The sequence below is a fragment of the Calonectris borealis genome, chromosome 19 (assembly GCF_964195595.1).
Source record: "Calonectris borealis chromosome 19, bCalBor7.hap1.2, whole genome shotgun sequence".
Classification (NCBI taxonomy): Eukaryota; Metazoa; Chordata; class Aves; order Procellariiformes; family Procellariidae; genus Calonectris; species Calonectris borealis.
The window spans coordinates 3,999,538-4,023,200 of record NC_134330.1 but is presented as its reverse complement, the minus strand read 5'-3'; the positions used below and the strand labels follow the sequence as shown (position 1 = coordinate 4,023,200).

General features: G+C 44.0%; 1 protein-coding gene across 2 annotated transcripts; it reads left to right on the top strand.

Moving 5' to 3' along the window:
* The first annotated feature begins 9,148 nt into the window (after window positions 1-9,148).
* On the top strand, window positions 9,149-23,537 carry DHX40 (DEAH-box helicase 40). 2 transcript variants are annotated; one of them, XM_075168453.1, is made up of 17 exons: window positions 9,149-9,365; window positions 9,633-9,778; window positions 10,150-10,269; window positions 11,456-11,686; window positions 11,884-11,950; window positions 12,506-12,637; window positions 14,065-14,164; window positions 14,616-14,702; window positions 15,188-15,370; window positions 15,891-15,971; window positions 16,670-16,827; window positions 18,967-19,081; window positions 19,370-19,478; window positions 19,803-19,897; window positions 20,462-20,531; window positions 20,948-21,176; window positions 23,040-23,537. In XM_075168453.1, exons 1-17 carry the CDS (start codon window positions 9,227-9,229, stop codon window positions 23,177-23,179), a joined length of 2,202 nt encoding a protein of 733 aa, XP_075024554.1. In that variant the 5' UTR covers window positions 9,149-9,226; the 3' UTR covers window positions 23,180-23,537. The 2 variants fall into 2 exon arrangements, 1 of the variants encoding a protein (XP_075024554.1); XR_012676560.1 differs by lacking the exon at window positions 20,462-20,531.
* The last annotated feature ends 126 nt before the right edge of the window (window positions 23,538-23,663 follow it).

The window sequence follows — 23,663 nt, the reverse complement described above, 5'->3', positions numbered from 1 at the left end:
GGTCGTGCTGGCTAACCTGGAAGTGATTTACACTTGATTTTGCTGTAAACGTCGCGGCTGGCTGAAACGCCCCGGCGTGACGCCAAGCCGCTGAGCGAAAACACAATTGCGTCTCTGGAAGAGGATGGCGGAGGGCTGGGGGCGTGGTGAAGGTGAGCACCCCAGAATTAGGCTGAAATCTCTCAGCTATGCATTCCCGGGGCAGCGTAATCGCGCCCTGCGCAGGGCTGCCTGCTGTAGGGCTTTGGCTGGTGCTCGTTCGACGGGGACGCACGCTCTCAGGACCGAGCCCACGTACCCATTGTAAGAGGCAGATTTCTAGCGAGCCATTGGGGCTCTGGTTTCCCCGTCTTATGATATGGCATTAAAAATGATCGCCGTGGGTGTCTGGGGTTGTTCTCCCTCCCGCAGCACGGTGGGGAGGAGCGGGTCTGTGTCTGTGTGTTTGCACTGGAATGAGCTTGCAAAATATCCCCTTATTTGGAAAAGAGGGATCTTTATCATCTTCCCCATGACATGGAGCTCTCCAGCACCCCAGTCGTGCGTCTCTGCGTGACAGGTAAATCAAACCCACTCAGTATATCATCACCACTCGCTCCTCCACCGGAGTCGGCACGCACGCCTGCTTCAGCAGCACCCGTGTGTTGTTTCCATCGCTGTGGACCCTTTCAACCCTCCAGGCACCTCCTTGCAAGCCAAGGGCATTTCAGACCATCAGCAGGATGGATCTGGTGCTGAAATGGCTTTATTTCAGAAAGCAAGCATGAGATCAAGTGGCTCCGGGCGGTCCCCCACGGCCTCTGTTCCTATTTTCTGTCTGTCACGCAGCAGCGGGTTGAAAGGCAGCAGTTTATATCCAGTTAATACAACCAGGAGAGCATCACTCGGCGATTCCCACTGCATTTCGCTGCTGGGTACAAAATGTCCTGGACCAGTTGAAATTCCGACCTGAAGCATTTGGAGAAGCAAAGGCATCGCTGGAGGACAGCGGGTCGCCCGATGCTGCCCAGCTCCGACGGGGAGATACGGGAGGAGCCGGCGAGTCTCTCCATCGTAGGCTGCTGTTTGATTCCCCAAGGAACAGATTGCTTGAAGGGCTGCAACTGTCCTGCTCTACCCCAGCAGAGCCGGGGCGTGCTGGGTGTACACCATTCCCTCCCCAGGCAAGTCCCCCCCAGCCTGGGAGGGAAGCCTGTCCACCACGCAAAGGCGGCAGTGAGGCAAGGATGTATTTTCAGGGGTCAAAGGTACCCTGAGGTTCATACATTCAGTTGTGCTACATACCAAGATTCTTACCCCAAAACTTCTATGATGTAACCAGTTCAAGAACTCCCCTAGCGCCGATGTACGTGTGTAGGGACCAGAGGGCACAGCATCAGCCGTCAGGGAGTAAATCCAGTTCAAATATGGCAAAACATACAGTTCTTATGCTGAAGTCATGAAACCTTTGGCTAAGCTAAAAAGGCAGAATGAATAATGTTTTTAATATGCTCAAGAAATCCTCCACGTCGGATGAGATCAGAAGAAGCCATTAGTGAGGATGGACAGGGATTCTTCTCCAAACAAAGGCCGATGCTGAGTAATTGCAATTCTATAAACAGAGCGTCACTTAAAAAATTCAATAATTTACCCAGCATCTGGGGAAGCATCAAAACTTGGTGTTTAATGTAAAGGTGGACGGATGGAAAATAATTAGGACCTTTACAGTTCCACACTTATTTTTCTAATCTACATTGTACTCGAGCCATTATATATTTAATGGATTTATTCTGTACTGATGGGAATGGTATTGCCAAATTCCATTCACGCTTGGAGACCAGCCTTCACCAGCTTTGGTCTTTTGAATTAAAGGACAGAGACAGGCTTTTTCTGAATACACTCACTTTTATTTTTCACAAAAGTCCAAAAAGCTGCTTGTTTTACAGATTAGATTTTTTTTTTACATCAAATTGCAGCAAAAAACCAGCAAAAACTGTAACTTAACATAATACCTAACATAGAGAGTTAGTGCAGGTTTTTATTAGCTCCTAACAGCAGAGGAGCATTCGAGTGGCTCTCAAACACCAGTTAACCCTCAAAACACCACTAAAGTCCACGAATGTTGCAGTAACAATTTTATGGGGAGCAAAGAGGTGGGTCAACCTATTCACCAACCCATGAATCTCTGTCTCCAAGTACCTTCCCAGATTAGCTGTTAGTCAACCAGCGATACGTCTCCTTCATTTAATGTTGTGCTATAAATCCCAGCGTTCAATTTAAGAAGCGACTCCGTGCTGGGCTACCCATCGTCCTTGCTAGTAATGGACTCAAGCTGCAAAATTTGGATTCAAAGCTCAGAGCTGTTTGGATTTAGGGTTTTAGCTTGCCCATTATAGAAATAAGAAACAGATGGGATTTGCAGACCTGCAAACCTCCACACTTCTCATAAGGTCAGTGTTGTTTAAGTCAAATCAGATTTTAAGTCAGATTCATTTCTGCCTGTGCCCGCCTGCCTGTTGCACTAATGGCACACGCCAGCACAAAGTATCCCCAGGGCTGGAATCCTTAAAACACTAAGTATATTCCGTATATCTCGGAAAAGAAATATTACCGCTGGTTCTGCAAGTGATATGAAATTAGTGGCAATTGGGAACGTTTGTAGTCAGGGCCAGAAAGGTCCTCAACATGCATTTATACATCAAAGTTCCCATATTTTTAGAACTTTATAGCTGAGGACTGTACAATATTTCTTTTTCATCTAATAAGGGTTCTGTGAGACACATGGAAGGGCACAGCTTGATATATTCTTAGCAATTTACACAAAAAGAGCATCTTGCCTTAATTTATTGTAGACTCCGCTCCTCGGGGCAGACCTGGCAGACCGATTCTGCTTACCGAAGGAAGCTTCGGCTTCGTCATCGTTTCAAATCGAGTCTGGGTATCTTCCGTTTGGAAGCATCCCTTCAGCTGAACAAATTACTAAATTTAATAGTGAAATAACAGGCTCAAACTGCATTTTGCAGATACTCAGATTAGAGTATCTAATGGTCCTGTCTGGCTTTCAAATCTAAATACCATTTAAAATAAGGCTGTTGAGCATCTTACCGTCTACAGTGGTGTACAACTGTCCGTGGTTTGCTCTCGTGCGTCGCTCACCAGTAACAACACAGAAATTCTGCAATTCCTTGGAAAGGAGAATTTCCTGGAGGGCTTTCACTTGTTTCTGATGACTTATGGAGATGGTTTTAGCTGGAAAAAGAGATTTACAAAAGCGTGGTGTTACAGGTTCACAGACAGGTGTTGTCTCAAATGCTGTGCCACTATATGCACGCCAATAGATCGGCAAATCATGGGCAAAGTAGATAAGCTGCTGTTTGCAGGGTGTCTATTCAACAGGCCTGCTGCTTTTGTCACGGATGCACAAAATTAGAGTATCTAACAAGAAAACACTTTAATGTTGGTTGAGCCTAGCTGTCAGACCAGCTGAGACAAGGGCAATGCCTGGGGACACAGCAGCCACGACGCTGCAGGGAATAAAGAGCTAAGGAGGGCAAATGTTCGGTCTATAAAGGCTTCCAGCCTAATGTAGGATTAGTGGAAAGAAAATGGACTGCACATTAAAATTCATGAAGGAGAACAATTTAAGATCCATGAATAACAGGGCCACAATTATGCAGGACCGGTGATTTGGTTTTGTTTTTGTTTTTCCAGAGCTGGTGGAAGAAATGAAGTCATTAGCAGGACATGCTGGCTGCTGCGCGCTCTGCCCTCGTCGCTGGATGCTGCGGATGCCCACAGTTGATGATACCGAAGGGTTAAACACAGGGACAAGAGGAAATTGGGAAATGCAGCCTCTGGGCTGTAGATTCGCAGACAAAATACGTGAGTTGTTTTTTGGTGGTCTGTTTGACAGGCCTGTCTCCTTGTCCCTGGGTCTCAAGGCTGAGTCTCTGGAGTTTCAGTGCTGGTTGGGCGTAGCCAGACCTCTTAACTGGGGGACGCGGCACCTGGGCGTCTCTCGCTTCGAACACCCTCTGCGACGCATGTAACCTCGGCCAAGTGACTTAATGTCCTGGAGCCCAGCTCCCCCACACAAAATGAGCTGACCTCGGAGGGGAGCGAGGGATGGGGTTATTACTGACTTGGGAGGTGCGACAGCAGCAGCGGTAAGGCACGGGAAGATTTCATACCGGCTTTTCTCTTCTTAATTAAGCTACGCGAATCTCAGGTCCTTCAAAACAAGGCTGTGGAAGGAAATCACCCAGGAATCACAGGTGATCCTTTAGCTGCAGTGTGTGGTGAGGGCTACGGGAAGGGGAGGAAGGCAACGGGTGTCTCCAGTTCATCACCATCTAATTCTGGGAGAGCATTGAGGAGATCTGGCTGTTCTTAATGACTTATCGTGAGAAAAGCTCATGCCAGGGGTTAATTCTTCACCCTGCGTTCCCCTCCGTGAGGACAGAGGCTGGGAAAGCCGTCAGCTGCTTTTATTCTATGGTCTTAATATAAAACAAAAGTGTAGTATTTTGTCCTAGATTTAACGATTGGAGAAACAATTGGGTGGTAGGAGGTGCTGTCACATACAAGAGGACAATTCCAGGGTAGTTTAGGATATCTGCTTATTTTACAGTCATAGAAATATATTTAAATCACAGCCATGGTGCACTCTAACGGGAATGTAGAGCCTGAGTGAATTATTGATTGTTTTGCACATTTGATAAGGAAGTCAGAAGAGAAATTATGTCTAATATACAGAAATAGATTAGAAGCCTCCCATGGGTTGTAACAGAAGTGCAAGCGTGAGGTCTTAAAATAGCCATCAGCTTTCATTACTGCAGGTACAAAAAGCCTTGAATTAGTGAAATACTTCAGGTGGAGATCCAGGGAGATGGGTCTGGTCCATGCCTGGTGGATTTTTTTGCCCTGATTGCTCTCAGTAGTCTGTGTATGTGAGTAGCTGCCTTCCTTCATCTTGTTAGGTAAGCGTGGGCAGAAAATGTTCCATTTTAACACGAAAATCTCAGGCACCATTTAAAGGTTTCGGTGTTCTCCAATCTACCCTACCCCAGTCTCCGGGGAGACTGTTCCCATGCCGTTCTGCATTTGTATTTCTGTACAGATAATTTCACTGATCCAAGGGCTGCTCGGAGGATTGCTGTAAAAGCTTTTTTTAAACCACAGGGAGTGCACGTCTTTGATAGTGGCTTTGTATGAGCGTCACTGAGTTGTTTCCAACATTCAGCTCCTCACCTGCCTGGTTCGTGTGTGCGGGCTGACGGACGGATGGACGGACTGTGTTCTGTGTGAGAATGCAAACAGCTGAGCCAAAGCCTAATCCTCCCCCGAGCCCGCGACCTTTTTATTCATACTTGCACCCGGCAGGAGCAGCAATCATTCATCTACGTGGCCGCAGAAACAGCTGCAGATCTGACACTGTAGTTAAATTTAAAAAGGGTGATGCAGGCGTACGTGTGAGGGTGGTAAATTAACGAAATCAATTGCTAGCCCGTCATAGACCAACTTTAAAGACAAAAGAAAACAGGCTCTTAAGAACAGCAGTTCAGGCTTTCAGTCAGTATGCCAGGTCTCCTCTACTGAATACAATAAGGTTTGTGCAGAAGCGTTTGCAGAACTGGGGCACAGAGACCTGAATCTGTAACTGTGATTCAGCGCGGGTCAGGTCCGTGGCTGTGGCCATGTGCAGACAAAGCTACGGCCCCCTCGGAGCAGCTGGCTCGGGAAGGGGTAAGGGCACAGGCGTCAGCGCCAGCCGTGCGGGTTGTCTGGCCAACTGCAGGTGGAGGAGCAGTTGCTGCAGCAGTTATCCTTCGTGCCAGCAGTAGCTAAGTGAGGTCTGGCTGAGGAGCCTCTACAGGGGCTGTGCCATGCACAAGGCTGCGGCTGAGACGTGCTCTCAGGGTAGATTGACACTGCAAATCCTTTCCCAGCACAGGAACACCGGTATTTTTTTCTGGCAGAGCAGTTCCTAGCCCGGATCCGGCCATACGCTGTCCCTTGCCACCTGCTGAACGAACCAAGCTAAGCCAGCAGAAGTGCAGATTGCTGCCGGTGCTGTATTTCCTGCAGCCTTTTTTAGCGGAAACCTGTGAATGCAGTTATGAGTAACCTGACCATCCCGGCAGAAGGCGGCACCGTAGAAATTGTTGTTTTCCATGGAGCTAAACACAAGGAAAATCTATTCATTATGCAGGAGAAAGGCTAAGGCATCTGATTCTGTCTTCAAAAAGAAGCAATTCTTAACAAGCGGAGCAAAACTTGAAATAAAACTTGTCAATTTGTAAATGTTTTGTAGCAAGGCACTGTAAGATAGCAGACGGAGGTATAAAAGGGCTTTTGGTTTTTTGCTGTGTCTAACACCTTCCTTTCTACAGCGCTCATCCTCTGTTTTAAGAATAACACTTTTTCAATAATGACTCACAGCCAGAGCCACAAAAATCCTGGCTATCAGAAAAACTGCCGGTCGTCTGACAGGAGTGCAGCTCGTGGGGAACACTGGTTTATTCTGTTTGTCTGGACTGAAATTACAGCTCGGGGATCTTTCTTCTAGAAAGTGGCCCTACTTAGAGATTCCAGGCACAAGACAATTATCTGTCTTCGCTGGCTCAATGTAATTAATAGATGTGGTTTTCTTCACAGGCACCAAGGGATGCCGTGTTTGTCTTGGAACGGACCACTTTGTCTGGAGCAAGGACAAGAAAATTCCCCGGGAAGTCAGGCCTCTCCTCTGGGAAATGGATAAACCTGTGGTGCACAAGCAGGGACCGGAATATTCCCCATATCCCGCTCTCTCTCTGCTCATCAGAAAAGATACCCTCTGCTCAGAGGGAAAAAAAGACATCCTCAGGAATAATGCAGTACAGGAAGCTGGCAGAGCTACAGCCCTCTATCACCTCAGAGAATTTGCAGTTATGTCTAAAGCTAAACCTTAGGAAAAGAGCAATTTCTGCCTTCCTGGCTAGCCTGAAAGTAACCATGCTGCCCTGTGCAACGCAGTTACTGCCAGGGCAGCTGCATGGGTAGAAATGCATTTTTACAGAGTTACTGGAGCAGGGAATTGTGCTGGGATTACTGGGTTCTTCCCCCAGCTCTGCCTTTGATTTGTGGTGTGTGCAGACCCCTTAATTTGTTTCTGTTTTCCCCATCTGTGAAACTGAGATAAGATCACAAGGGAATTGTAGAGTGTGATTCATTAATGTTTATTAGACAGAGGGAAATCCTTAAATGAATGGCACTGTATTCCAGGAGGACAAAGTTCAAGACTGCAAAGAGGTTGATTAAAACCAAATCTGCTATTCCCAGGCTAGGAGGACAAAAAAAGAAAATTGAAAAACCTTACCTAGCCCTATGGCTGCCAAAAGCAGTACGTGATTTAAATAAAATCAAGCAGAATGTGCAAGTGTGCATACATTCATGCATACATATGTATTTATGAAAACCGTTAAATACTTATTAGTAAATGTATACCAAAAAGTGTAATGAGGGTGTGTTTTAAGTTTCCAAGAAGAAATAATAAAGGAGTGTATATGATCACCATTAACTGTGTGAGTTACTGGTGGCAACATGGCATTAGTACATCGTGAGGCAATAAATATGATACGTTTTCCTAAAGGGATGTAACAACATACAGTGTGTTGGCACATTCCACTATGTACCTAAGTGAACAGGTCTATGGATTGGTTATAGTCACCTTACTGCTAGACATGCTTATAGAGCAGCATTTAAGTTATTTTAGGTAATTGCTACAGGAGAGCCTTAGACAGAAGTGGAACATTTATATATTGTAGTTTTATTCGAAGCAGGAATCTGCACGCTGCAAAAAAGACCGATGTGCAAATGATTTGCCAGCATCTGATGGACAGTTTGTGTACCTTTGGAGAAGGGATTTGTCTTTTTTTTTGTCCGATTGTTGCAAACATCTCGAAGCAATAAACCCAGAGACGCTAATAGCAGGTCTCTCTCCTAGTTGCGGTACTGTAATGAAACAGTTACCGCAATGTTCTCTTCTCTCTGGCTACATTAGCAAGGAAGGGCAGAAAAACAGCTTATGTGCCGTGATTTTACAATGCCAGTTTGTAGACAGACTGAACAAATATTTATAGGTTAGACGTATCTGAGGTTGGCAACATCGGGGACTGATGTAACGTTTTCCAAGCTTCGGAGTGCGTTGCAAGCGTTCCCGGCTCAGCCCCCACCATGATGCCCGAGCCAGTAGGCAAATATTCCTCCCATTTGTCAGAGGTAGAAACTGAGGCGATTGGTGATAACTGGAGTCAGTAGGTGGCCTAAATTCGGTCCTGGTAGGATGACAAATTTACTGTGTGGTTCTTGTCACTGATATAGCCTAATGGAGGGTGAAACATTAAAATAAACAGGACTTGTAAGGGAAACAAACGTTATGACGTACAGACAAAACAACGCAAAAATTGTGCTTAAGCAGAAACGGGGATTTAGTCGCAGCCGTTGGGCACAAGTTGGGAACCAGGACTGCAGGCTGGTTGCACGTTAAGCGTACATCGCTTGCCACCTTCAGGTCGTACGTGAATTCACAGGCGTTGCCAGAAAGCCGAGGCCTTCGGTCAGGCCTCGGGCGGCAGATCCGAGCATCCCCGGTGTGGTAAATGGCAGAGACACCTGATTTTGTGGAGCCGTTTTCCTCCCATCGTGTCTCTTCCTCGCACTGTGCCGATGGTGGGGGGCTGTTTACCTGTTGAGAGGAACCACCGGTTCCGTCACCCGCGAGCAGTTTGATTTGACGCCAGGCCTGGAGGGGCTGAGGCGCTGGGCCCCAGCGGCCTGCGCCTGGGCCCGGGCCGGCCAGAGCGAGCGCCGGGGCGGCACGGGGAGAGGTGCCGCTGGGTTTCCCTGCGCTGGCAACGTCCCTCGGGAAGGAACAAGTGCCACTGTGAAAAACTGCAGCAGATTTGGGGAAAAAAATAACGGTTTTGGCTAACCAGGGGGGAGCTGCTGCCCGGGGCAGAGGGCTGAGGAGAAGTCGGGGGCGGGGCCTGCCCGGAGGGGCGGGGCTTCATGGGGCGGGGCTTCGTGAGGAGGCGGGGCGTAGAGATCCGCCCCTGCCGTTAGGCGTGCGTAAACAGCGGATGTCATCGGCGCGCGCGCCGGCGCCGCTTGCGCGTCAGGTCACGTGAGGGGGGGGTGGTCGTACCTGGCAGGGCGGCCGCCGCGCCCCGCGGCCGCCGCCTCCTCAGCGCGGGCCTCCTCAGCCGCCATGGAGGGCGCCGCCCTGCCCATCCGCCGGTACCGCCGGGCCCTGGTGGAGGCCGTGAGGGAGCGGCCCTTCCTCATCGTCACCGGCGAGACGGGCAGCGGCAAAAGCACGCAGCTGCCCAAGTACCTCTTCGAGGCAGGTAACGGCCGGGCAGGGGGGAGACCCCCAAGAGCCGCCTCTGCTCTGCGGCCTCGGCCCCGAAACGTGGGAAATAAGCACTGATAAATCGTCCTTCGCGGGGGGGACGCGGCTTCAGGCTGCGCTGTGCCTGTGGTGGGCGGAGGTGGCCTGATTAAACCTTTTAAGCTAAAAACCTGTGACCATAGGTATCTTGTGTAGGTACTTGTGTATAAACTGACTCTGAGCAGCACAACTCTGTCCCTGTTCTCCCCCGTCCCTCCCATAGGCCTCGCCAAGCACGGGGCCATCGGCGTCACCCAGCCCCGGCGCGTTGCCACCATCTCGGTGGCGCAGCGGGTGGCCGAGGAGATGGGCTGTTCGCTGGGGAGCCTCGTCGGGTACCAGGTCCGCTTCGATGACTGCACCACCGAGGTAGGGCTCTGAGGGCTGTGTTCCCGCAGGTGGTGTCATGGCAGGGTGTGGTGGTGTCCGTGGGCAGCGGCTGGGTTTTTTGCTTGCGGGCCTCTGTGGAGTGGCACAGCCCAGTTGCCTCTCCTGGGGTTTTGCATGCAGAAGGTCTGTCCCAGCTGTGGTGACGATGCAGTTGTATGTATCACGTAACTCATTTGATCGAGGTTTTTGAGCACCTTACAAGTGAAACATTGCCAAGCATCTGTGATGCGGTGCATAAGCACCTGTGATGCAATCTCGGTGTGTGTGGACAATTATGTGATCTATGCAGAAGTGTTTACTTTGAAGTAAAAATCTAGGATAACAGCTGAATGTCTAATTAAACCTTTCAGGATACTGCCATCAGGTATATGACCGATGGCTGCTTATTGAGGCAAATATTGGCAGACCCTGTTCTCAGCAAGTACAGTATCATCATTTTGGATGAAGCCCATGAGCGGAGCCTCAGCACTGTGAGTGTCACCTTATATCTGTCCTTTTGGGTCACTATTTCTCCTTTACTGAGCTCTACTTATACCTTTCTTTCATTTCTGCACAATCTCCGAGGATTTTGGCTGACTTCCCATGGATGTGCTTTATCCTTTTGCTGTCCTAAGACCATAGAATTGCTGCTTCATTTATTACATGCCGCATAATCTGAAAATAAAATGCGGTCTGTAATCCTGTTGGAATTGTTGTCGCTGTTGTTGCGACTGTTTTAACTATTTGAAAGCAGTTAACACTTGGGTGGCTATTGGATACTTTTCCAAAATTTCCAGGCGTTTGAAGCCAGCACAGTGAACACGAACTTTCTAGAATCCTAATTTAAAAAAAAAACACACACAAACAAAACCCTGAAACATCTCTCTCGCTCTAAGGCCTAATGTTTTTAGGGTGTGTATATGACTGTGCAAAGAGATTATGGCTTTTGGGATCATGAAAGTATCTAGACTGACCTAAGTACCAAAAGCTATCAAATGTCACTCTGACCCTTCTGTGGCAAGCAAAGTGAGACTCAAGTCACTCAGTCCTCAAGAGATTGTGTTGTGTGTCAAACAACCTAACAGTCCAGCAAACAATCTAGCAGTCCAACTGGGAAAAAGGGAAGATGCTTTCTGAATCCCAGTTCTGCCCTCAAGCATCCGAGGGTATTGCAAGTAGTTGAGCTAGTAAGAAGTTACTGCTCCATCACCTGCATCTAACTAAAAGGAGCAGATTTTTAATCCAGAGCACTGCAGAGTAAAATAAACTTGTGGAAGTCGTAACAATAAGTAGTACAACAGAAGAGGGTGCACACTCAGTCAGGTAACGTACACTGGACAAAGGTGATGACTTTTTAAAATGGGTCTGAGGTAACTGCTTGCAAATGACTTGAGCATGAGAGTATAAAAATGGAAAGCAAAGGATTTTAAGTTACACTGATTCTGTTTATAGGCTGTGAGAAGAGCTGATAAAAAATTAATTAAATTCTAGAAACCAGTTAGCATTCTTACAAGACAACCAGGGTAAGTGTATGTATTCTTCTGAGTGCTTAGGCCATGAAGATGTGATTTTCTGTCTTCACTATATCAGTGGGATAAAATCAGTCCCTTCCAAGTTCATCAGACACTTGTAAGAAAAGCGGGGTACTGATATAAGTTGTGTCTATTTTTCTGTTAGGATATCTTGTTTGGTTTGCTGAAGAAACTATTTCTACAGAAGAAACCACCAAACAGGAAGACAGCCATGAAAGTGGTGGTGATGTCTGCCACCCTGGAGGTAGACAAGCTCTCGGAATTCTTTGGACACTGTTCAGTGCTGCATATTCCGGGAAGAAGTTATCCCGTCAAGGAGATATTCTGCAACCTGCTCAGCCCAAGGGACGTAGGCAGCTCTGCGTATGTTACAGAGGTCTGGCCCGTTTTACTTTGTTTCTATGTTGTGTTCTCTGTTTTTGGTGTGACTATCATCATGAAAGACTACAAGAATTAGCGGCTGTATTGCTGTGTTCTTAGCATCTCTGCAGGGTATTGGGAAGAACTAGTTAGTACCATGAGTTTTAGAAAGAGTAAGTGAGATTCCAGCTGTTATTGGCTTGTTTGTTTCAGGCTGTAAAAGTGACATTGGATATCCACTTAAACGAACCAGAAGGCGACATCTTGGTTTTCCTGACAGGTGAGAATTTTTCTTTCAACAACTGATGGTTATTCCAGGTGAAGCGTGGCATTGCCAGCCAAACAGTACATCCTTCCAATGACTGTCTAGTTTGTCACAGAGCAGTAAGTAGAGAAGGGAGAGTTGCAGGTTGACACACATAGTCCTGTGAAGTGATAGTTTTCAGAGCATGTTTAGGTATATCCATGGCTATGAGGTCAGATAAGAAAAACAGTAACTTCGAAATTTGTATATGCTCTTTTCTTCCTGTGCCGAGTTTACTCTCTTTGTATTGTCTGTGTATTAATTCAGGAAGGGGGAATTCTTTAGCTGCAAAACCCTACATCAGTGTATGGGCCAGGCACTTATGCAGCCACCTTTTAAGGAAAAGCCTTGGTGAGAGGCACTGTGGAAAGACTGGATGTCACCTTCTAAACTAACTCTTAGAAATATTACTTCCTTCTTGTAATGGTGTTGATGACTCTTGGCAAACCAGTCTTGTTTAAAGATGTTGCAAACTAGGAAGGCAGAGTTGTAGCTACATAGGTCACTTAAATGCTCTTGTATGTGTTTTAGGTCAAATTGAGATAGAAAGAGCTTGCGACTTACTTTTCAAGAAAGCAGAATCTATTGATTACCGGTACGAAGTACATGATCGGTCTGTTGAAGGCCTGCTTATCTTACCATTGTATGGGTCAATGTCAACAGGTAAGAGCATATAATGTCATATAAAACTTAATTCACACAAACGTTAACTGCGAGATTTGTTATAAACAGTATCCTACTCAAATATTTCTATTGCGATTGGAAAAAATGGCATTCATTAACCCATTTGTTACAATACTGTAACACTATGGGTTTTTTTGTGGTGTTCATAAACTAACCAAACTTCAGCCTTCTCTGTACTTGCACAGAAGCCTCCAGCTAAAAGTCATATCCACTGGAAACGGCTTCACATGGCATCAACGTCTCCAGCTTAGGAAGGGGATATTGTGTAACTGAAAGTTCAGATGTCTTATTTAGGCCCTCACATTTTATTTTATATGGAAAAGGTATAGCCAGTAGGTTTTTGGTGATGAGAGTAGACCTGTAAGGGAAGATAAAGTAGTACAGTGTTACACAATATAGAAAAGTACAGGTTATCAGAATGAGTCAGTATGTTTTATTTGGCAGGAATACCACAGTTAGTTTCAAAGAGTTAAAAACAAAGACCCTTTGACCTTTACTGAACACAGACACTGTATTTTCAGATGAACGTGAGTGCGATGTTTAAATATGTGGGTGCGGTATGTAGAATGCCAAGAGGCTGAATAAGTGTTCAGAAGAGCAGGACAGCAATTTCCGTCTGGAAGTGCTGCTGAGAGGAAAGATCTGGTAACGATCTGCAGAGAGGGAGCAAAAGTTTTACCTTCTTGAAAGAGCAAAATGAAAAGTTACATTAAAGAAAGGTATAGCTTCTTCCTTACTCCATGATAGGTATTAGATTCCTGACTGAGAGTAATTTCCGCCCCCCCCCCCCCCCTTTTGTGGTAGTTTCTCAGAGACCATTGTACTTGAATATTTTTAAATACACAAGAGAGAATTTTCCTTAAAGAGATCTTTATAGTTTTCAAATATAGTAAGTGAGAAAACTTCAGGGGAAAGTTGAATTTCGACCTCCCTTTTTTTGTTCCTTGGAAAGCCAAATGAATTAATCAAAACTGCATATGCTGCTTTGTTACGTGTTAAAAGAAGATTTGCTGGAAACATGGGGCGTTTAACTAAACCTTTTCATGTTCACCTTCATTTGCTCTGATTGTTAAAACCCTTCAAATCCTTCATGAACATTCTATTAAGACCAGACATCTTGTTTGTTTTTCCCAACTCTGGGTTAGGAAACATCTGGGAGAGTTGGCCTTTCTTGATCTCAAAATCTTCGTGAATATGCAAGCAATAAAGAAGATATTCTCCGATTTCTGACATATGCTAAAATAATACTGAATCTGTATTTTAGAATGTTATGTGATTCACTTTCTAATTTCATTCAAATGACTTTCACTAAGCATTTGAGTAAGTTTGCACAGTATTAGAGATGTGGTTTGAAATCAGAGCATTGTAACATAACAGATTGTTTGACCGACTACCTGTCATTTTAGATCAACAGAAAAGCATATTTTTGCCAGCTCCCACGGGCATTAGAAAATGTGTAGTATCCACAAACATTGCTGCAACATCGCTGACAATTGAAGGAGTCAGGTACTGTTTCCTGTCCTTCATAAAAGCTGTAACAGAGGGAATAATTCAGAAAATTCTACTAGATTTGGAAAAATGCATCTGACTTCCTTCCGCTAGTATACCTGCCCAATAACTACCTGTTGCCTTTTTTGTGTGTGTAGTGAATAAAAAAACCCCTTGATACTATTATATAGTCTTACAGATGACTAATATTGTTGGACCCTAATTTGAAATCAAATCTCAGCTCCATTAAATGGGCGTAATTTCCTTGGGAGTGAGGAGATATTATCTGTAACATCCTGTAGACTGAACCATTGTAGCGCTGCAGTTGACTAGCAAAGTGCAACTACCTGTTTGCAGCAATTGTAGGGTAAACGTGTTCTTGCTTTGATCATACGCATGTGGCACTTACCTGTCTGTCTACTGAGACCTCTGTTGTTTTCGTCTCTGACAGAGTATGAATCTTTTTCAGGTATGTAGTAGATAGTGGATTTGTGAAGCAGTTGAATCATAACCCCCGAGTTGGCTTGGACATACTGGAGGTGGTTCCCATTTCAAAGTAAGTCTTCAAAAGGTCATTTGCTTGGTGTTTCTGGGAGTTGCTCTGATAATACTGTGTATCGGTTGATCTTTTTAAAAATAAAGAGGGGCAGGGAGCGGCTTTGAGGCTCCGTAATTTAAAGCCATTTTGTTTGCTGCTAAATAGAAAGTGGTTCAGGACATATAATTTGCTGTAAGTTAGAGGCATTAAGAAGGAACTGACAATGCATTGCCTGTAGTCTGAACAGCGGCTCACATGTGTTTGCTGAATACAACAGCCTGATTCAGAGAAGTTTAAAAAAATCTTCCCTTGCACGGAAATGCTTCTTCATTCTGCTGGTTCTTGTATAGCTGGTTTTCTCAGTTGCTGCGCAGTATAATACATCTCTCATCTACAAGCATAGAAATTGCTATTACTTATCATAACTACAGTGTGCTTTTTTGGATAATAACAGAAGGGATCAAGAGTTTGGATTTTTTTTCCATGTCTTTCTGTTTTGGCAGGAGTGAAGCAAGGCAACGAGCTGGCCGAGCTGGCAGGACATCATCCGGAAAAAGCTATTGGCTATACAGTAAGGAATTCTGGGAGCAATGCATGCCTGATCACACGGTCCCAGAGATCAAGAGAACCAGTCTGACATCTGTGATCCTGACCTTGAAGTGCCTTTCTGTGCATGATGTCATAAGGTAACCTCCATGGAGGGGGGGATTATCATTTTCTTCCTGAGTCTCAGCAGCCAGGCAGCACAGGCACCAACAGCCTGTTGGCAGGAGGCAGGATTAGGTCCCCGGCCAACTGTCACACTTTGGTACAGTCAGCTTTTCTGCTGTTCTCCTGTCTTTAATGCCAGATTGGATCCTGAGCTCAAGTTCAGTTTGAGGTTCTGCCAAAACTAAGTCCTTATCTCCAAAATTAAATAGTTAATAGTGTTCTTTTAAAGTACTGCTGTTTATATCCCAATCAATTTTCGGACCATACATGTGCAGAAAATATAGTTCATCTTTGCATGTGCTGGGATCTGCCATCGTAATTCTTCAGCATGAGGCTGTATATATAGTAACACACCTGTATACTGAAGATGTTTATGTGCACTTTGGTCAGAAACCTGTATGAGAAGGTTACAAAAGTATTTTAATAAATATGAAAACTAACAAAGCTATACTGAGTCTGAACAGTGAGATTTTTTTATTTCATTTTTTACTATAGATTTCCCTATTTGGACCGTCCTGAAGAAAGGCATATTTTAGAAGCTCTCAAGGAACTTTACCAGTGTGATGCTATTGACAGGTAAAAAATAAAGGGGTGTAGTCACTACAAGAACTTAAAATAGAATGGTTTAACTGGTGTTAGTGAGTTGTTCATGTGGACTAAAGGACTTCCCCCCAGCAGTAGAGTACGTTTCCTCCTTAGACCAGGAAGTTAACTACTGGGTTTTAATATACTCTCTGTAAAACTATGGTTAGAGCATGGCTTAGGACTTGAGAGATACAGTTTAATTTCTCCACATTGTCCTGGAGTTCCTGAGTGATGTCAGCCAAATTACCTCAACTCTCTGTGCTGTAGTTGCTAATAGCAGATTCCAGACCGTTGTGACGAAGGTGCTTAGGCACTAGCTGTGAGGCCCATCCAAGAACTCAAGACAGGAAGCGAGATCTTATCCTAAGCTTCCAGGAATTCTTCTTGCAAAAAAAATATATCTTAATCTTAAGCATCTGATACACTTAAAAAGCTGGCTTTGCCTGCCATGAAGCAGGCGTAAGCAAACTGGAGAAAGGTAAAACGTTCTTCTGCTAGTGACACTTGCTTCGTGTCTCCAGCACCTGTCTGGGCACACACAGACTGCAGTGCTACAACAGTCCGGGGGGAAATGCTTCTTTCATGCTTTATATCAGTATATGGTGGCTGACATTGTGTGTGCATGTTCCGATCTACATTTAAACATAGTTTTGTTGAATCTGGTATTTGAATCTTTTTCCTGGAATAAGGAGAGGCCACGTGACAAGACTGGGTGAATTCCTGGTGCAGTTTCCCCTCCCTCCCAACCTGACCTGTGCTGTCATAAAAGCTGCTTCTCTTGACTGTGAAGATCTGCTGCTTCCTATAGCAGCCATGTTGTCTGTGGAAAATGTCTTCATTCGTCCAGGTAGGGAGCCCCTTATCCCAAAGCAGCCTTGGGTGGGTGGGGAATTCTGCTTGGACAGGGACATCTCAGGCGGTGGTTAGGCAGCACATGCTGCTTCACCTGGAGACCTTTTCTTCAGCTACCCTCCGTGGGTTTTTTTTGCTCTCAGCAGTTTTCTGTGCTCATAGTTTGTGAGGCCACAGTATCTTAGAGGTGTATCTCAAGGTTATAGAGTGGGAACTGATTCTGTATTTTGAACAATGTTACACAAGCCTTTACTTGAGCGTAAGGATACTCCTGCCAAGGAGCAAGCTGGTCTCCTTAGTTGGGCCCAACACTGGTGGGAGACATAAATATTTACCATAAACTAATGCTTTAGATAACCTTTACATTGCAGTGTGAGGAAGATTCCTCAAGTGCAATGCCGGAGTACATCGTAGCAGATCTGTAGGGAAGAATGGTAAGATTAGGACAAATCTACAATGGCACTTTGCCTGTATTTTACAACTTCCTGTGGTCTTGGAGTCGGAGCACATTGCACGCTAGGAATTAGACAACCACTGTTCCAAAGACTTCAAAATAGCATGGAATTGGGTTGCATTTGTCCCAAGGCTGTGAGCTGTAAAGCAACATATGAGTAAATAAGTGGATTGCTGAGAGGTCATAAGGGGGAAAACTGTGTTACACAAGGAAAAAGGGGGAAAAAAAAAAAAGCCCATCAGAAAACCAGAACGCACCACAGCAGATGTTTTGCTGTTGGTCTAAGTACAGCCAACAGGGACTGATTAATTTGTTTTTAACAAGTGGGGTCACCTCTGGATTGGCTTTTCTGTTCAATAACTCTATTTAACCAAATAGACCTTTTAAGTTACTGTGAGAAGCTCAGCTTGTCACTGCCTCCACTTCCAGTGTTTTTCTAAATGGAAAATGTAATTTTGCTGTGGTTCCAAGCTAGCACCTCTCACTAGTGCTAAACTCGGTCTCCCATGTCCTCCTTCCTATCTCCTTTCCCTTCCTGTCTGCCCCCGCCTTCCCCCCCCAGCTGTGCTACATATAGTCTTTATATGTAGCACAGTCTTTGTGGGAGACCTTTGTCCTTTCTAGTCACTCATTGGCTCTTGTCCAGTTATCTCTGTAGTCTATTAACCGAGCCCGTTAGTGCAACAGCTAAAGATACTGCTGACAGTACTGATAGCCTGGATTCCGCTCTGGGGTCTTTCTTTCGCATTCCCACAAATGTGCGTTTGCTTTCCCATCCTCCATCTGGCAGTATGCCATTGCTATCTGTTCAGCTAGCTAATGCACACACGTTCGTTACTCTCAACAACCCTATACATTAGGTCGCAAACACAGAGGCTCCCATCCTGAAGGCACTTGCTCATGTGCAGTATGTATACGAACAGGCCTCCTTACTTCATCGGTGTTACTTTTAAGAGCCACAAACTTCCGACATTGTCTGCAGTACAGCAGTAATGCAATGCATTGGCCTTTGCAGCCATATCGCTCTCTACTAAAGGGAATAGGTTGCGCTGGGGAAGAAATTCTTTGGGTATTTAAAACTTTAAATAACACTTTGGAAATGTTGCTTTTGCCTAGTACATTCCCAGCATTTAGTGAAGGTGAATTCCCACTAAACTCACAGATCGCATTTTTTCTTGACTCTTATTTATTTTAAGACCTCCATTACTATGGCACTTGAGTACTAGGACAAAAGCTGGGTTAAATAGATTAGATGGTGCTATGATGGGGTGGTTTTGACAGTCTTGGTTTTTCTCTCAGGGCAAAACTTTCACTTGATCCCTGTGGGCTATTTGTTTAAGGTCGCTGTTCCTTTATCTTCCCATGTCGGCATCTGAATTGATTGCGAGAGAGAAATATGTAGAACCCTTCTTTCTAAGAGTCTAGAAGTCTTCATCTCTAGTGCTGACTGGTGAGATTAATCACAGATTTAATAGCATCTACGTATTCTCGTTCAGCAGTAGTGGAAGGAGGAAGAACTGTAAATGCAGCTATGGATGTGGAGGAGAGACAAATCTAAAAATAACATGAATAAAGAGCCAAGACACTCAAACACACCTTGGAGAGATACTAATAGAAAATTAAGTAGGAGTGATAAATAAAAAGTACTTTGTTGAATTGAGATACAACTTACTTCCTCAGGTGATCCTCAGAAGCAAAAGGAGGCAGAACTTCAACACCAGGAGCTTTCCTCACAAGTGGGAGGGTGCAATGACTTTGCAACCCTCTTAAATATTTTTGAACAGTGCAAAGCAAGGTATAAAATGATTCCTTACAGTAAGTGGTTTTGCATTGCTCATAACTCCGAGCTGCTGACGGTTTTTAAAATATATTGCATATATGCACATGTATGTACTCATACCTAATTGCAGATCTATTCCTTACTGTGATCTGAAATTTCTGTCAAGACACTTATTATTTAAACTTACAAAGTATCTGGCTGTGTAGGTTGCCTTCTTTGTACGACCATAACAAAAAATAGAGGCAACTTTCTGCCTTCAGCTTACAAAGGGCTTCTTTATAATACAAGTATTTCTGTTCTCAGCAAGTCTCCTTCAGCTTGGTGCCAGAAATACTGGATCCATTGGAGAGCTTTAAAATCTGCTTTTAGTGTGGAAAAACAACTTCGGGAAATAATCAATAAACTGAAACAGGTAAAAAATATAAATTTTATATATGATTGAGTTATGTAAGTTTATATTTAAGACACATACTGGACTACTGAGCCTTTGCCAGATGGCTGCTGCCTTTCTCCAGTAGAAACTAATCCACTTAAATATTTATTAGAGCATCCTTGCTGTAGCTTGTGTAACTAACAGGTATGATGGTGGTAACAAGCAAGAAGGAGGGTTTTCCTCCTTTCCTCATGGTTTCCGTAGGCTGAGAAACCCAGAGTTTAAAATCCATGGAATGGAGTGCGTATAGCCACTTTTTTTTTAGGAAAGATCCTGATTCATGTTGTTTTTTTCTTTACATAGCTGCCAGACTTCCCTAAAGAGACATTTGAAGGCTCCAGAACTGAAATTCTAAGAAGATGTCTATGTGCAGGATACTTTATTAACGTAGCTAGGAGGTAAGTAATAAAATTTGGAGAATTGAATGGAAAAGATGTTATGCGTATTCTTTAAAGGTGTAGCTGCACATTGGAACAGAATAGTAAGGCTGCATATTGTTAAAAGTAGCAAAGGAGCAATTGCAGCTGAAGGTGGTGTTTCTGCACAGGGCTGGAAGCCTGGTGGGTACTCTGCTTTTGACTCTTATAACGTTCCTGGGGAAGGTGCTTACATCCTTGGAATAGTAGTTTTTCTGTCTGTGAAATGAACTTGCAAGCTAATGAGTAGTTCCAGATATTAAACTAAAGGGCTTGGAAATGTCCAATTATCATGGCTGTCAAAGACTTAAATCCCGAACATGGTTTATTATTGTGTTGTTCTATCTGCAGTGTTACTGTGGTAAATTAGACAGACATATCTTATTCCTCATTTTTTTTTACAGATTAATTCTGGAAGGATCTTCCCCTGCTTATATATTTTAGTATTTTCTTCTATGCTGCTGATGATTTGCTTAGTTAGGGTTGCTGTTTAATCACAGCAAAGTATGTTTCATTTTTTTTTTTTTTTCCCCACAAACCTCTCAGATCTGCAGCCAGGACATTCTGCACAATGGACGGACATGGCAGCATAGTTTATATCCATCCTTCATCTACAGTAAGTTACCAAATTCTGTTAGTAAAGTAGCACAGGATCTATAAAAGGACTAAGAAGCAGGTCCCTGTAAATTCTTCCTCTTCTGTTTGATTTGTGCTAATTTATCGGCAGGAGAAGCACTGTTGCAGTGTTCATTTTGAGAGTGGGGAAGAGCCTCACTTCTTCAAATTTGGTAAATGTTTGGCTTCTGAAACAAGTGTGACATAGACTGAGCTTTCTGTCTAGCTCTTTGGATTTCCTGGGCCATTCTAAGCAGGTCATTATGCCTCAGTTTCCCTGTCTGAAAATTTAGGATCAGCTAATGGCAGCTTTATCTCATTCTTGCATCTGAAGCATTGGAAGATATTCCAATGGAGGGTGCTCTAGAAACAAATTTTTTTTTTTATCAGTTCTGAAATAATATTTTAATTTTTCAGCTATGTAATCAGGAGACTCGCCTCGAGTGGATTATCTTCCATGATGTCACAGTGACATCCAAAATCTATGTCCGGACAGTGTGTCCTGTTCGCTATGAATGGGTCAAAGACTTGTTGCCTAGACTGCATCAAATCGATGCATATGAACTGAGCAGTGTGGCACGGGAAGAAGTAACTGAAGAGGAAATAACCAAGTGGAAACATAAGGAGGACCTTAAAAGGCAGTATGGTAAGCACGTTACTAGTCCATATCTATGGTGCGTGTAGTTTTCTTGGTGGTTGTGGACGTGTGTGTGTATATTATGTCGCTGAATGCATTCTGGACTAGTAGGTGGTGATCTGGATGTGCTTAACATATTTGATGTGTAGCTCTAGTTGTTTTCTTGTCTTACTACGGCTCTGCAATCCCTATTTTTCTGCCTTGGCAGTGCCTGTAGTGGGGTTTGTCTACTGGTTCTTGCCATGCTCCCCCTTTCTTTTGGTTTACTGTAGCTGACAGGAGCAGAACTTTAACACAGAGTTGAATAAAAGTATTTTGAGTCTGACCATTATGTAAGTTTGCAAAGGGTGTCTAGCCATAGACACCCAAAATAACACTGTCCTGAGAGAGAGAAGTCCTAAGGGCTATAAGAAAAAAACCAAAACAAACAAACAAGAAAACCACAGAGGAACAAGTATCACATTTTGGTGAATGTCTCATTCTGACAGCGAATTTAATGCCGTATGTTTGAATAAATTGTCAGTTTTAATTAAAACTGGTGCCTGCTAACTGATCTGGCTGCTTGACATTCTTTGAATTCTTCTGTCAGCAGGTTTTGTAAAGCAGCCAAGTATTCAAAGGGCCTCTTTACTCCTGAGCTGACCCTTCCAAACATTAATTTAATATACAGTACAGGCACTGGCAATATAGATTCTCTTCAGTTTCCTTAACAATGGAAAAAATGTAGACTCCTGTGCTCAGACAGTGTCTCTTTCTGTCCTGCGTTATTGTATAAAACAACCATTTTAAATCATAAAAACATGGATTGGATTTGTTTATAAATTTGCTGGAAAGGATATTTGCATTACTGGATAACACAGAGGAGCCTCATCTATTTACCTGAACTCCAAGAAGCTGAGGTTTGTTCTCTTTGTCCGCCTTAACTTGTTGACTTCACCAGGCAGTTGTAAATTAATTTGAGATTAATACTGATCTTACAGGTGGTGTATTTCTGGGAGCGTCATAAAAATAGGTGGCTGAATAGCTGACCAAGGTTTAATTAGTGCCCAATGAAAGGAAAGGCTGCAGCATGAGCTGAACTATTATTTGACTCCAAGACAGAATAATTACAAATATTCCAAGAGTGAATGCTGATTAAAGCTCCTTCTGCATATCAGAGAATCTGGTGCCCAGTCCCAGAGCCCTGGGAACAGGCTGCAGTAGCTGCTTCATTCACACAATACTTAGGCTCTCAGCGTCTTTGAATGATTTTTTTTTTTTTATTATTATTATTTAAAATTTTACTTTAAACTGAAAATATTTTCTGCTTTTCTTTCCTTCTGGGAGAAGCACTCTCAAGGTCTCAGCTTAGTGGGAGATTGTGCATTTCTAATGGTGTCTGATCTGGAGTATTGGCTTTTCCCACTCCTTTATCTGTATGTTATCCTCCCTCTTCCTCCTACCTCTGGAAATTTATAAAGGTAGTTCATTCTAACCTTTTTTTTTCCTGCTCCCAGTGCTGTCCCTCTTCTGCCTAAGCCCAAGTTTGAGATGTGTAATTTAGAGAAGAAAAGGGTGCATAGAACATAAGATGCATAGTATCTGTTACAATAAAAAGCAAGATACACATTTAGGGACGAGATGAGCCCAGCTGCAAATATTGACATGGGAGTTAAGGCATGATTTTTTTAATTTTTTTTTTCCCTTCCCCGCTGTGGTACAGTCTGTCCTCTCTGGACGTCATTCAAATGACTGACTGGGTCTTGAAAAACATTTGAGATTCTGGTGCGCGTTTTTGGGTATTTTACAAATAGGAGGAATTGTAATGCTGTGGGTTTTTTGTTTGTGTTTTTTTTTTTTGACACACAAGAGTATATTTCTCTCTCTCCTCAGAAAGAGTCACAGACAACTCTGCAAAGAAGATGGAGAGAAGGAATGATGATCAAGCAATTCTGGATGCCCGAGCTCGCTATCTTGAGAGAAAGCAGCAAAGAGCACAGGGTTTGAGTGGCCCATTGAAAGAAATGGGGTAATACTCGCGGCTGCTCTGCTCCCGCTGTGAGGAAAGGCAGTTTGGTGCAGTTGTTCTGGGTATGTTTGCGTAATGCGAAATGACTAACTGGAATGAAGGAAAACTTCTGCTTTGTGGTAAGTTTGAGTGCCAAGGCATACAAACGCAATCTTCCTTTGCTGCATCCAGCAAGGACAAGTTACCGCGCTGAATTTTGTTGCTACATGTCACTGGCAACAATTTAGTGGCCTCAACTGTGGATGGAGACGTGATACTTACTGTGGTGCCAATTCTGTGGCATTTAGTTGACCTAGAAAGGTCTCAGTGGTCTCAGTACCGTTATTAATAAAATTTTCTTAAAGGTTTTATTTTTCTTTAAAGGAGTGGAACTGTCACTTTTTATCCATTTTAGTTTGTATGATTGTGGCTGTACAATCTTCACGCTCATACACTACCTGGGAAAGTGTGTAGGAAGTGCTCTTTTAATGATGGAACATCGGATCTAA

Bases quoted from the DNA above. Each gene is read 5' to 3' on its own strand.
- DHX40 (XM_075168453.1), top strand. From the start codon at position 9,227: ATGGAGGGCGCCGCCCTGCCCATCCGCCGGTACCGCCGGGCCCTGGTG. The intron at 11,687-11,883 runs GTCTGGCCCGTT...TGTTTGTTTCAG, and splicing joins GCTCTGCGTATGTTACAGAG to GCTGTAAAAGTGACATTGGA. The intron at 14,703-15,187 runs GTAAGTCTTCAA...CTGTTTTGGCAG, and splicing joins GAGGTGGTTCCCATTTCAAA to GAGTGAAGCAAGGCAACGAG.